The sequence below is a fragment of the Salvelinus fontinalis genome, unplaced genomic scaffold (genome assembly GCF_029448725.1).
Source record: "Salvelinus fontinalis isolate EN_2023a unplaced genomic scaffold, ASM2944872v1 scaffold_0027, whole genome shotgun sequence".
In the NCBI taxonomy this organism is placed as follows: Eukaryota; Metazoa; Chordata; class Actinopteri; order Salmoniformes; family Salmonidae; genus Salvelinus; species Salvelinus fontinalis.
The window spans coordinates 140186-152858 of NW_026600236.1; the positions used below are offsets into that span (position 1 = coordinate 140186).

The 12673-nt window shown below is 44.6% G+C and overlaps 1 protein-coding gene across 5 annotated transcripts in view; it reads left to right on the plus strand.

Annotated features, from left to right (window-relative positions):
• The window catches only part of LOC129842263 (glutamate receptor-interacting protein 2-like), a 217966-nt gene that overhangs the window by 87829 nt on the left and 117464 nt on the right, over window positions 1–12673 (plus strand). For 4 of the 5 annotated variants that reach the window (XM_055910746.1, XM_055910741.1, XM_055910744.1 and 1 more), the window contains exons 3-4: window positions 5871–6006; window positions 9857–10002. In XM_055910746.1, the coding sequence (XP_055766721.1) occupies window positions 5871–6006; window positions 9857–10002 (282 nt within the window). The remainder of the gene's footprint in view (window positions 1–5870; window positions 6007–9856; window positions 10003–12673) is intronic. The other variant, XM_055910742.1, reaches the window with a different exon arrangement.

The following is a 12673-nucleotide window of genomic DNA, read 5'->3' on the forward strand; positions in this document are numbered from 1 at the left end:
AGCTTCGGTGGCGTACCCGAGCGCTGAGAAAGCACAGCTCCTATCCCAGCCTCGGATGCATCCACCTCCACTATGAACGCCAAAGAGGGATCCGGATGGGCCAGCACGGGAGCCGAGGTAAACAGAGCTCTCAGGTGACTAAAAGCCCTGTCCGCCTCAGCTGACCACTGCAAGCGTACCGGGCCCCCCTTCAGCAGTGAGGTAATGGGAGCCGCTACCTGACCAAAACCCCGGATAAACCTCCGATAGTAGTTGGCAAATCCTAAGAACCGCTGCACCTCCTTTACCGTGGTGGCGTCGGCCAATAACGCACGGCTGAAATGCGGTCACTCTCCATCTCCACCCCTGAGGTGGAAATGCGATACCCTAGGAAGGAGACGGACTGTTGGAAGAACAGGCATTTCTCAGCCTTGACGTACAGGTCATGCTCCAACAGGCGACCAAGCACCCTGCGCACCAGGGACACATGCTCGGCGCGTGTAGGAAGACTGATGGAGCATTCATCAACCCGTACGGCATGACGAGGTACTCATAGTGCCCAGAGGTGGTTTTGAAAGCCGTCTTCCATTCGTCTCCCTCCCGGATACGCACCAGGTTGTAAGCACTCCTGAGATCTAGTTTGGTGAAGAAGCGCGCCCCATGCATTGACTCAATCGCTGTGGCTATGAGCGGTAGCGGGTGACTATACCTCACATTGATCTGATTCGGGGAGCAGTTGTTGTGGCGATTTACTGCCTTTGCCAAGGGCAGAACGTCAGATTTTTTTTTACCTTGCCAGCTGGGTTAACCCTATTGGTGTGATGCATATGGTGTTTACCTTTCATTCCCTGCTCCACTGGTGTCAGAAGTGGGATGGTACCCATGAGGGACTTGGTATAGAGAAGCAAGGGACATATTCTCCCGAAGGAAGGTGGTGTTGCTACCTTAACCCAACACCTAGCGACCTCGTCAAGGAGTTCGGAACCTCATCAAGGGGTTCAGAACCTCATCAAGGAGTTTGGAACCTCGTCAAGGAGTTCGGAACCTCATCAAGGGGTTCAGAACCTCATCAAGGAGTTTGGAACCTCGTCAAGGAGTTTGGAACCTCGTCAAGGGGTTTGGAACCTCTTCAAGGGGTTTGGAACCTCGTCAAGGGGTTTGGAACCTCGTCAAGGAGTTCGGAACCTCGTCAAGGGGTTTGGACCTCTTGGTGTAACAGGTTAAGGTGTTGGCTTATCAGTCTCTGGACCCGGGTTTGCGTCCCCGTTAGGGCTTCCCCATTGGTGTCAGAAGTGACACCATCAGAATGCATGGCCCGGCAGGTGAAGGGGCTGAGTAGTCGAACCACTGTAGCGATCCTCACTATATGAGCCACATTACAATTTCTACCAAGTGAGTTGACCCGATTGGCCCGATACGTAGGGTGTTTGCTTTTCACGCTAGTGACCGTTTGCTACAATAGATTTGTGAGGGTGCTATAACTGGCCTGTAGCTGGTCTCTCTCTTTAGTCATGGTGCTATAACGGTCTGTAGCTGGTCTCTCTCTTTAGTCGGGGTGCTATAACTGGCCTGTGGCTGGTCTCTCTCTTTAGTCAGAGTGCTATAACGGTCTGTAGCTGGTCTCTCTCTTTAGTCAGGGTGCTATAACTGGCCTGTGGCTGGTCTCTCTCTTTAGTCATGGTGCTCTAACTGGCCTGTGGCTGGTCTCTCTCTTTAGTCAGGGTGCTATAACTGGCCTGTAGCTGGTCTCTCTCTTTAGTCAGGGTGCTATAACTGGCCTGTAGCTGGTCTCTCTCTTTAGCCAGGGTGCTATAACTGGCCTGTGGCTGGTCTCTCTCTTTAGTCAGGGTGCTATAACTGGCCTGTGGCTGGTCTCTCTCTTTAGTCAGGGTGCTATAACTGGCCTGTAGCTGGTCTCTCTCTTTAGTCGGGGTGCTATAACTGGCCTGTAGCTGGTCTCTCTCTTTAGCCAGGGTGCTATAACTGGCCTGTGGCTGGTCTCTCTCTTTAGTCATGGTGCTATAACTGGCCTGTAGCTGGTCTCTCTCTTTAGCCAGGGTGCTATAACTGGCCTGTAGCTGGTCTCTCTCTTTAGTCATGGTGCTATAACTGGCCTGTGGCTGGTCGCTCTCTTTAGTCATGGTGCTATAACTGGCCTGTGGCTGGTCTCTCTCTTTAGTCAGGGTGCTATAACTGGCCTGTAGCTGGTCTCTCTCTTTAGTCAGGGTGCTATAACTGGCCTGTACCTGGTCTCTCTCTTTAGTCAGGGTGCTATAACTGGCCTGTAGCTGGTCTCTCTCTTTAGCCATGGTGCTATAACTGGCCTGTAGCTGGTCTCTCTCTTTAGCCAGGGTGCTATAACTGGCCTGTGGCTGGTCTCTCTCTTTAGTCAGGCTGCTATAACTGGCCTGTAGCTGGTCTCTCTCTTTAGTCAGGGTGCTATAACTGGCCTGTAGCTGGTCTCTCTCTTTAGCCAGGGTGCTATAACTGGCCTGTGGCTGGTCTCTCTCTTTAGTCAGGCTGCTATAACTGGCATGTGGCTGGTCTCTCTCTTTAGTCAGGGTGCTATAACTGGCCTGTGGCTGGTCTCTCTCTTTAGTCAGGGTGCTATAACTGGCCTGTAGCTGGTCTCTCTCTTTAGCCAGGGTGCTATAACTGGCCTGTGGCTGGTCTCTCTCTTTAGTCAGGCTGCTATAACTGGCCTGTGGCTGGTCTCTCTCTTTAGTCAGGCTGCTATAACTGGCCTGTAGCTGGTCTCTCTCTTTAGTCAGGGTGCTATAACTGGCCTGTGGCTGGTCTCTCTCTTTAGTCAGGGTGCTATAACTGGCCTGTTGCTGGTCTCTCTCTTTAGTCAGGCTGCTATAACTGGCCTGTAGCTTCTCTCTCTCTTTAGTCAGGGTGCTATAACTGGCCTGTAGCTGGTCTCTCTCTTTAGTCTGGCTGCTATAACTGGCCTGTGGCTGGTCTCTCTCTTTAGCCATGGTGCTATAACTGGCCTGTTGCTGGTCTCTCTCTTTAGTCAGGCTGCTATAACTGGCCTGTAGCTTGTCTCTCTCTTTAGTCAGGGTGCTATAACTGGCCTGTAGCTGGTCTCTCTCTTTAGTCATGGTGCTATAACTGGCCTGTGGCTGGTCTCTCTCTTTAGTCAGGGTGCTATAACTGGCCTGTAGCTGGTCTCTCTCTTTAGTCATGGTGCTATAACTAGTTAAAAATGGAATGTTTACAAAATGTGCAGTGTGACTACTGGGCCAAATGAGAAGCAGATTACAGAGAAAGATTGGTTTTGCAGACGTTTGGGAAAAACTCTTAGTCCTACTCATTAAAGCGACAGTACATGCTGGGAAAGGTCACTAAGCTGTTTATATGTAATAGCCATTGACTGTGTTCCTGTGTGTCATTGTGGTTCTGAAGGCTTGGTGACTATATAGCGCATTCAGAAAGTATTCACACCAATTGACTTTTTCCACAATTTGTTATGTTAGAACCTTATTTACATTTTACATTTAAGTCATTTAGGAGACTTAAATGTAAAATGTAAATAATAAGGTTGCTTCTCAACCTTATGCTAAAATGGATTAAGAAAAAATTATTGCATATCAATCTACACACAATACCCCATAATGACAAGCAAAAACGTTTTTTAGAAACTGTTGCAAGTGTATATATATAAAAAAGTACTTTGTTGAAGCACCTTTGGCAGCGATTACAGCCTTGAGTCTTCTTGGGTTTGACGCTACAAGTTTGGCACATCTGTGTTTGGGGAGTTTCTCTCATTCTTCTCTGCAGATTCTCTCAAGCTCTGTCAGGTTGGATGGGGAGCGTCGCTGCACAGCTATTTTCAGGTCTCTCCAGAGATGTTCGATCGGGTTCAAGTCCGGGATCTGGCTGGTCCACTCACGGACATTCAGAGACCACTCCTGCGTTGTCTTGGCTGTGTGCTTAGGGTCGTTGTCCTGTTGGAAGGTGAACCTTCACCCCAGTCTGAGGTCCTGAGCACTCTGGAGCAGGTTTTCATCAAGGATCTCTCTGTACTTTGCTCTGTTCATCTTTCCCTCGATCCTGACTAGTCTCCCAGTCCCTGACGCTGAAAAACATCTCCACAGCATGATGCTGCCACCACCATGCTTCACCGTAGGGATGGTGCCAGGTTTCCCTCAGACGTGATGCTTGGCATTCAGGCCAAAGATGTCAATCTTCTGGAATGTTCTCCCATCTCCACAGAGGAACTCTAGCGCTCTGTCAGAGTGACCATCAGGTTCTTGGTCACCTCCCTGACCAAGGCCCTTCTCCCCCGATTGCTCAGTTTGGCCAGGCGGCCAGCTCTAGGAATAGTTTTGCTGGTTCCAAACTTCTTCCATTTAAGAATGATGGAGGCCACTGTTTTCTTGTGGACCTTCAATCCGGCAGAACATTTTTGGTACCCTTCCCCAGATCTCTGCCTCGACACAATCCTGTCTCGGAGCTCTACGGATTATTCCTTCGACCTCATGGCTGTTACATCTGCCCCTGCCACGCCCGCTACTTCTCTTCATGTTTCTCCCTAACCTGCCGCCACTCCCCCAGTGCTCTCTCCCTCTCTCTCTGTGTGAGTGGAGACAGGTGTGCTGGAGTCAGAGCAGATCCCCACCAGCTGCAACCTGCTCCATAGTAATACTCAGCCGTGCCACTTCCACACTGCCAGATCGTAGCCTCTGCTCAGTCAGTCTCCATTTCAAGCCGTTTGTTCCTGCATAGATCTTGTTATCCTGTGGTGCCTGTTTTCACTAGCCTGATGCTGCTTTTCTCTCCGCTACAGTTCCGTCCGCTCTGACACTGGTCCCTGTCTCCAGTCCCTCGTCTCATCAGTCCAGCTTCCCAGCCCTGGACCCCCGCTCGAATGCTTCCTTGGATTTTGCTCCAGGCCTGCTTACCTGCCCCTACTCCCCTTGCCCTGGCCGCAGCCTCAGTCCCTGGTTCCCTGCTACCTGCCCGAGCTACCCCTGGCCTGCACCCCATCTACCCCCCGCTTTTCAATAAATACCTTGGTTACCTTATCCCTGTCTCCTCGTCTGAGACTCCACTTGGGTTCACCTGCTCCACCCCACATAACAATGGCTTGGTTTTTGCTCTGACATGCACTGTCAACTGTGGGACCTTATATAGACAGGTGTGTGCCTTTCCAAATCATGTCCAATCAAATTATTTTACCAGGTGGACTCAAATCAAGTTGTAGAAACATCTCAAGGATGATCAATGGAAACATGACGCACCTGAGCTCAATTTTCTCAGGTGCATCATTTTCTAATAGTCTGAATACTTATGAATACTTACTTATGTAAAGGTATTTTAGTTTTTTATTTGTAATACATTTTCAAAAATTTCAGAAAAACCTGTTTTCACTTTGTCGTTATGGTGTATTGTGTGTAGATTGCTGAAGATTTTTATTTATTTGATCCATTTTAGAAAAAGTCTGTAACGTAACAAAATGTGGAAAAAGTAAAGGGGTCGAATACTTTCCGAAGGCACTGTACAATGTATACTGTCCTTTGACTGTGTGTTCTTTTGGCTGTGAAGGCTTGGTTACTGTACAATGTAAACTGTCCATTGACTGTGTTTCTGTGTATTCTTTTGGCTGTGAAGGCTTGGTTACTGTACAATGTAAACTGTCCATTGACTGTGTTTCTGTGTGTTCTTTTGGCTGTGAAGGCTTGGTTACTGTACAATGTAAACTGTCCATTGACTGTGTTTCTGTGTGTTCTTTTGGCTGTGAAGGCTTGGTTACTGTACAATGTAAACTGTCCATTGACTGTGTTTCTGTGTGTTCTTTTGGCTGTGAAGGCTTGGTTACTATACAATGTATACTGTCCTTTGACTCCTGTGTTTGTTTGTTCTTGTGTTTGTATTTGGGGTAGAAGATCTGCGGGGCGTGACGATAGTAGAGCTGATTAAGAAGGAAGGCAGCACCTTGGGCCTCACCATCTCTGGAGGAACAGACAAGGATGGAAAGCCCCGCGTCTCTAACCTACGTCCAGGAGGACTGGCTGCCAGGTGAGAGCTCCACTTTTTTTTTTACAGTTATTCGCTCACTTTTTTTACTGAATGTGCGTGCGTGCAGCCTTGTACAGGACAACTTCATCCGTGACTTACGCCTGAACCTCCATCCCCTCAGTCCCTCATTCACAGCCACAGATGCAGTCATGCTGTATCAGCTAATCAGGCCCTGATGTCGGAACAACCACCTGACCTTTCATTTCACTAGAGGCAGATTTCCAAAGGATTGTTTAACGACTAGGACGACGATGCTAAATATAGGCGCATAGTCTTGGTCTTTTGTCATTATGTGTATTTGGCTTTTGGAAGAAGGCTCCCCCCCCCCCCCCAAAGGAGACTTACAGTTGAGCTGCTCTGCTGACAATTTATGTAGAAAGTGGATTTTATCCAAAACTGTTTTCTGGATCCTGGATTGCAACATAATAGCCTGTTGACATTGTTGATCTGTCAGCTTGTATATCTGTCATCACTGTCTTCTCTAGTGGGTGTATGAGAAGTCCTTTATCTAGTGGGTGTATGAGAAGTCCTTTAATCTAGTGGGTGTATGAGAAGTCCTTTAATCTATTGGGTGTATGAGAAGTCCTTTGATCTAGTGGGTGTATGAGAAGTCCTTTAATCTAGTGGGTGTATGAGAAGCCCTTTAATCTAGTGGGTGTATGATACATCCTTTATTCTACTGGGTGTATGAGAAGCCCTTTAATCTAGTGGGTGTATGAGAAGTCCTTTAATCTACTGGGTGTATGAGAAGTCATTTATTCTAGTGGGTGTATGAGACGTCCTTTAATGTAGTGGGTGTATGAGAAGTCCTTTAATCTAGTGGGTGTATGAGAAGTCCTTTAATCTAGTGGGTGTATGAGACGTCCTTTAATGTAGTGGGTGTATGAGAAGTCCTTTAATCTAGTGGGTGTATGAGAAGTCCTTTAATCTAGTGGGTGTATGAGACGTCCTTTAATCTAGTGGGTGTATGAGAAGTCCTTTAATCTAGTGGGTGTATGAGAAGTCCTTTAATCTAGTGGGTGTATGAGAAGTCCTTTAATCTAGTGGGTGTATGAGAAGTCCTTTAATCTAGTGGGTGTATGAGAAGCCCTTTAATCTAGTGGGTGTATGAGAAGTCCTTTAATCTAGTGGGTGTATGAGACGTCCTTTAATCTAGTGGGTGTATGAGAAGTCCTTTAATCTAGTGGGTGTATGAGAAGTCCTTTAATCTAGTGGGTGTATGAGAAGTCCTTTAATCTAGTGGGTGTATGAGACGTCCTTTAATCTACTGGGTGTATGAGAAGTCCTTTAATCTAGTGGGTGTATGAGAAGTCCTTTAATCTAGTGGGTGTATGAGAAGTCATTTAATCTAGTGGGTGTATGAGAAGTCCTTTAATCTTGTGGGTGTATGAGAAGTCCTTTAATCTAGTGGGTGTATGAGAAGTCCTTTAATCTAGTGGGTGTATGAGAAGTCATTTAATCTAGTGGGTGTATGAGACGTCCTTTAATCTATTGGGTGTATGAGAAGTCCTTTAATCTAGTGGGTGTATGAGACGTCCTTTAATCTAGTGGGTGTATGAGAAGTCCTTTAATCTAGTGGGTGTATGAGAAGTCCTTTAATCTAGTGGGTGTATGAGAAGTCATTTAATCTAGTGGGTGTATGAGAAGTCATTTAATCTAGTGGGTGTATGAGAAGTCCTTTAATCTTGTGGGTGTATGAGAAGTCCTTTAATCTAGTGGGTGTATGAGAAGTCCTTTAATCTAGTGGGTGTATGAGAAGTCATTTAATCTAGTGGGTGTATGAGACGTCCTTTAATCTATTGGGTGTATGAGAAGTCCTTTAATCTAGTGGGTGTATGAGACGTCCTTTAATCTAGTGGGTGTATGAGAAGTCCTTTAATCTAGTGGGTGTATGAGAAGTCCTTTAATCTAGTGGGTGTATGAGAAGTCATTTAATCTAGTGGGTGTATGAGAAGTCCTTTAATCTAGTGGGTGTATGAGAAGTCGTTTAACCTAGTGGGTGTATGAGAAGTCATTTAATTAAGTGGGTGTGTGAGACGTCCTTTAATCTGGTGGATGTATGCGAAGACAGGAGCTTGCTTTCTGTTTTCATTTGGAACGTTAAGTAAGTAGCATCATCATATTTTTAATCTCTATACAGTAGGTCGATCTATATTTCCAACAACATGTAATTTATTGTTAATCACAGTCATACTGTGGTAGAGGGTTATGCTTTGTAACATGGGATCTTTGATTGACATTCTATTTACTTGTTGACAAACTCTCTCCTTTCTCAAACTCTCTACCTACATGTACCGCTCTACCGCACAATCCTACTACAAGAAACACAGCATCATAAACAGTTTTCCTGTGGAGTACGCCTTGAATACTTCAAACCACAAGTTATCTACCTGGCACTCACAACCAACAAAGAACTTATCGATTAACTCTGTCTGGTTCTATCTGTTTGTCTGTGTGGAACCCGGAACCAGAATGTTATTGTTGGAGAATAGATGGAATAGATTTTTTGTCCTGAAATGTGTTTTCTCCCAAACTAGTTGCCAAACTATAGAGTTTGATTGGTATCGATTTTAGGAAAGTATTGATTTGAAATTCTGTTTAAAGAGAATAGATTTTAACCAACGTCATGCTATTCATCTGTCGTGGATTCTGAAGCCTGTAGGTTTAATGAAAGGTGGGATATATATTATTATCACCTAGATAATGTTGTATCTCTTGTCCTGTCTAATGAGTGGTCAGCTAGATAATGTTGTATCTCTGGTCCTGTCTAATGAGTGATGAGCTAGATAATGTTGTATCTCTGGTCCTGTCTAATGAGTGGTCAGCTAGATAATGTTGTATCTCTGGTCCTGTCTAATGAGTGGTCACCTAGATAATGTTGTATCTCTGGTCCTGTCTAATGAGTGGTCAGCTAGATAATGTTGTATCTCTGGTCCTGTCTAATGAGTGGTCAGCTAGATAATGTTGTATCTCTGGTCCTGTCTAATGAGTGGTCAGCTAGATAATGTTGTATCTCTGGTCCTGTCTAATGAGTGATGAGCTAGATAATGTTGTATCTCTGGTCCTGTCTAATGAGTGGTCAGCTAGATAATGTTGTATCTCTGGTCCTGTCTAATGAGTGGTCAGCTAGATAATGTTGTATCTCTGGTCCTGTCTAATGAGTGGTCAGCTAGATAATGTTGTATCTCTGGTCCTGTCTAATGAGTGGTCAGCTAGATAATGTTGTATCTCTGGTCCTGTCTAATGAGTGGTCAGCTAGATAATGTTGTATCTCTGGTCCTGTCTAATGAGTGGTCAGCTAGATAATGTTGTATCTCTGGTCCTGTCTAATGAGTGATGAGCTAGATAATGTTGTATCTCTGGTCCTGTCTAATGAGTGGTCAGCTAGATAATGTTGTATCTCTGGTCCTGTCTAATGAGTGGTCAGCTAGATAATGTTGTATCTCTGGTCCTGTCTAATGAGTGGTCAGCTAGATAATGTTGTATCTCTGGTCCTGTCTAATGAGTGGTCAGCTAGATAATGTTGTATCTCTGGTCCTGTCTAATGAGTGGTCAGCTAGATAATGTTGTATCTCTGGTCCTGTCTAATGAGTGATGAGCTAGATAATGTTGTATCTCTGGTCCTGTCTAATGAGTGATGAGCTAGATAATGTTGTATCTCTGGTCCTGTCTAATGAGTGGTCAGATAGATAATGTTGTATCTCTGGTCCTGTCTAATGAGTGATGAGCTAAACGTTGGTAACTACATCAAGTCAGTCAATGGCATCAACCTGACCAAGCTGATCTAAAATGAGGATAATCAATATTAGATAATTGGTGTTTTATGTACGTCTATATGTTCCTGTCCTAGGAGTGATCAGTTGAACGTGGGCGACTACATTAAGTCAGTGAATGGTATCAACCTGACTAAGCTGAGACATGAAGAGATCATCAGTCTGTTGAAGAACGTGGGAGAGCGAGTTGTGCTGGAAGTGGAGTACGAACTGCCCCCATCAGGTAGGACGGGCTGACTATTGTTCTTGGGTTGTAGTCTGAATTCAAACTCCTGTACCTGCTAGACACCTCCTTAGATCCAGGAAGAAGAAGACAAATATGTTGAAATGCAACCAATCAAAGGCCAAGCTTTTACCATACTGCTAATACTACAAATCTAATACTACTAATCTAACACTACTAATCTAACACTGCTTATCTAACACTGCTTATCTAACACTGCTTATCTAATACTACTAATCTAATACTACTAATCTAATACTACTAATCTAATAGTACCAATCTAATACTACTAATCTAATACTACTAATATAATACTACCGGCCTAATACTACTAATCTAATACTACTAATCTAATACTACTAATCTAATGCTACTAATCTAATACTACCGACCTAATACTGTAACGGCGGTCCTCCTCCTCTTCTACCGAAAAGGAGGAGTAGTGATTGAACCAAGGCGCAGTGGAGTTTAACGACATAATTTATTTAACAAAACACGAAAATGACTAAACTAACAAAAACAACAAACGGTGTAGACAGACCTATACGACGAACTCACATAAAACAAGAAGAACACACGCACGAATAGGACAATTAGACTACACAAACCGAACAAACCGTAACAGTCCCGTATGGTGCAAACAATTACACAGACACGGAAGACAATCACCCACAACGAACACTGTGAACAGCCTACCTAAATATGACTCTTAATTAGAGGAACGCCAAACACCTGCCTCTAATTAAGAGCCATACCAGGCAACCCAAAACCAACACAGAAACAGAAAACATAGAATGCCCACCCAACCTCACGTCCTGACCAACTAACACACATAATAAACTAACATAAATAGGTCAGGAACGTGACAAATACTACTAATCTAAAACTAATAATCTAATATTACCGACCTAATACTACTAATCTAATACTACTAATCTAATACTACTAATCTAATACTACTAATATAACACTACTCATATAATAATACTAATCTAATACTACTAATCTAATACTACTAGTCTAATACTACTGATCTAATACTACTAATATAATACTACTAATCTAATACTACGAATATAATACTACTGATCTAATACTACTAATCTAATACTACTAACCTAATACAACTAATCTAATACTACTGATCTAATACTACTAATCTAATACTACCAATATAATACTACTAATCAAATACTACTAACCTGATACTACTAATTTAATAATACTAATCTAGTAATACTAATCTAATACTACTGATCTAATACTACAGATCTAATACTACTAATCTTATACTGCTGATCTAATACAACTAATCTAATACTACTAATCTAATGCTACTAATCTAATACTACTAATCTAATACTACTGATCTAATACTACTGTTCTAATACTACTAATCTGATACTACTAATATAATACTACTAATCTAATACTACTGATCTAATACTACTAATCTAATACTACTAATCTGATACTACTAATCTAATACTACTGATCTAACACTACGAATCTAATACTACTCATCTAATACTACTAATATAATACTACTGGTCTAATACTACTGATCTAATACTACTAATCTAACACTACGAATCTAATACTACTCATCTAATACTACTAATATAATACTACTGGTCTAATACTACTAATCTAATACTACTAATCTAACACTACGAATCTAATACTACTGATCTAATACTACTGTTCTAATACTACTAATCTAATACTACTAATATAATACTACTAATCTAACACTACTGGTCTAATACTACTAATCTAATACTACTGATATCTAAACACAGGTCTATAGGAGTGCCCAGGGGGGCAGGGACCAGAGGGGCAGGGACCAGGGGGGCAGTGACCAGAGGGGCAGTAACCAGGGTGGCAGGGACCAGGGGGGCAGAGACCAGGGGGGCAGGGACCAGAGGGGCAGGGACCAGGGGGGCAGGGACCAGGGGGGCAGGGACCAGGGGGGCAGAGACCAGGGGGGCAGTAACCAGGGGGGCAGGGACCAGAGGGGCAGGGACCAGGGGGTCAGTAACCAGGGGGGCAGGGACCAGGGGGGCAGGGACCAGGGGGGGCAGTAACCAGGGGGGCAGGGACCAGGGGGGCAGAGACCATGGGGGCAGTAACCAGGGGGTCAGTAACCAGGGGGGCAGGGACCAGAGGGGCAGGGACCAGGGGGGCAGTAACCAGGGGAGCAGGGACCAGGGGGGCAGTAACCAGGGGGGCAGGGACCAGGGGGGCAGAGACCAGGGCGGCAGTAACCAGGGGGTCAGTAACCAGGGGGGCAGGGACCAGGGGGGCAGGGACCAGGGGGGCAGTCACCAGGGGTCAATCTGGAACTTGGCTGTAATATGAGTTTTCTCAACCACATGACCTGCTCAGGGAAACACTACAGGTCCCAGTTATCAGCCACGGCCTAGAGTTTTACCTGCTCAGGTCACGTGGTCTGCCAGTCTGACATTAGGGTTGCCAGTAAGAGGTCTGTGTGTTACCTGACCTTCCATTCTAGTAAAACAGCCACTTGAATTTCACACGCCTATCCGATTCTGCCTGACCTTTCCAGGTTTGTAATAATGAATACGTCTATTTATCTTTGCTGTCCGCTGGTTCCTGGTAGTGAGCCCAGTAAAACGTGTGATTTAATGGTGGTGACATCATTCATAAG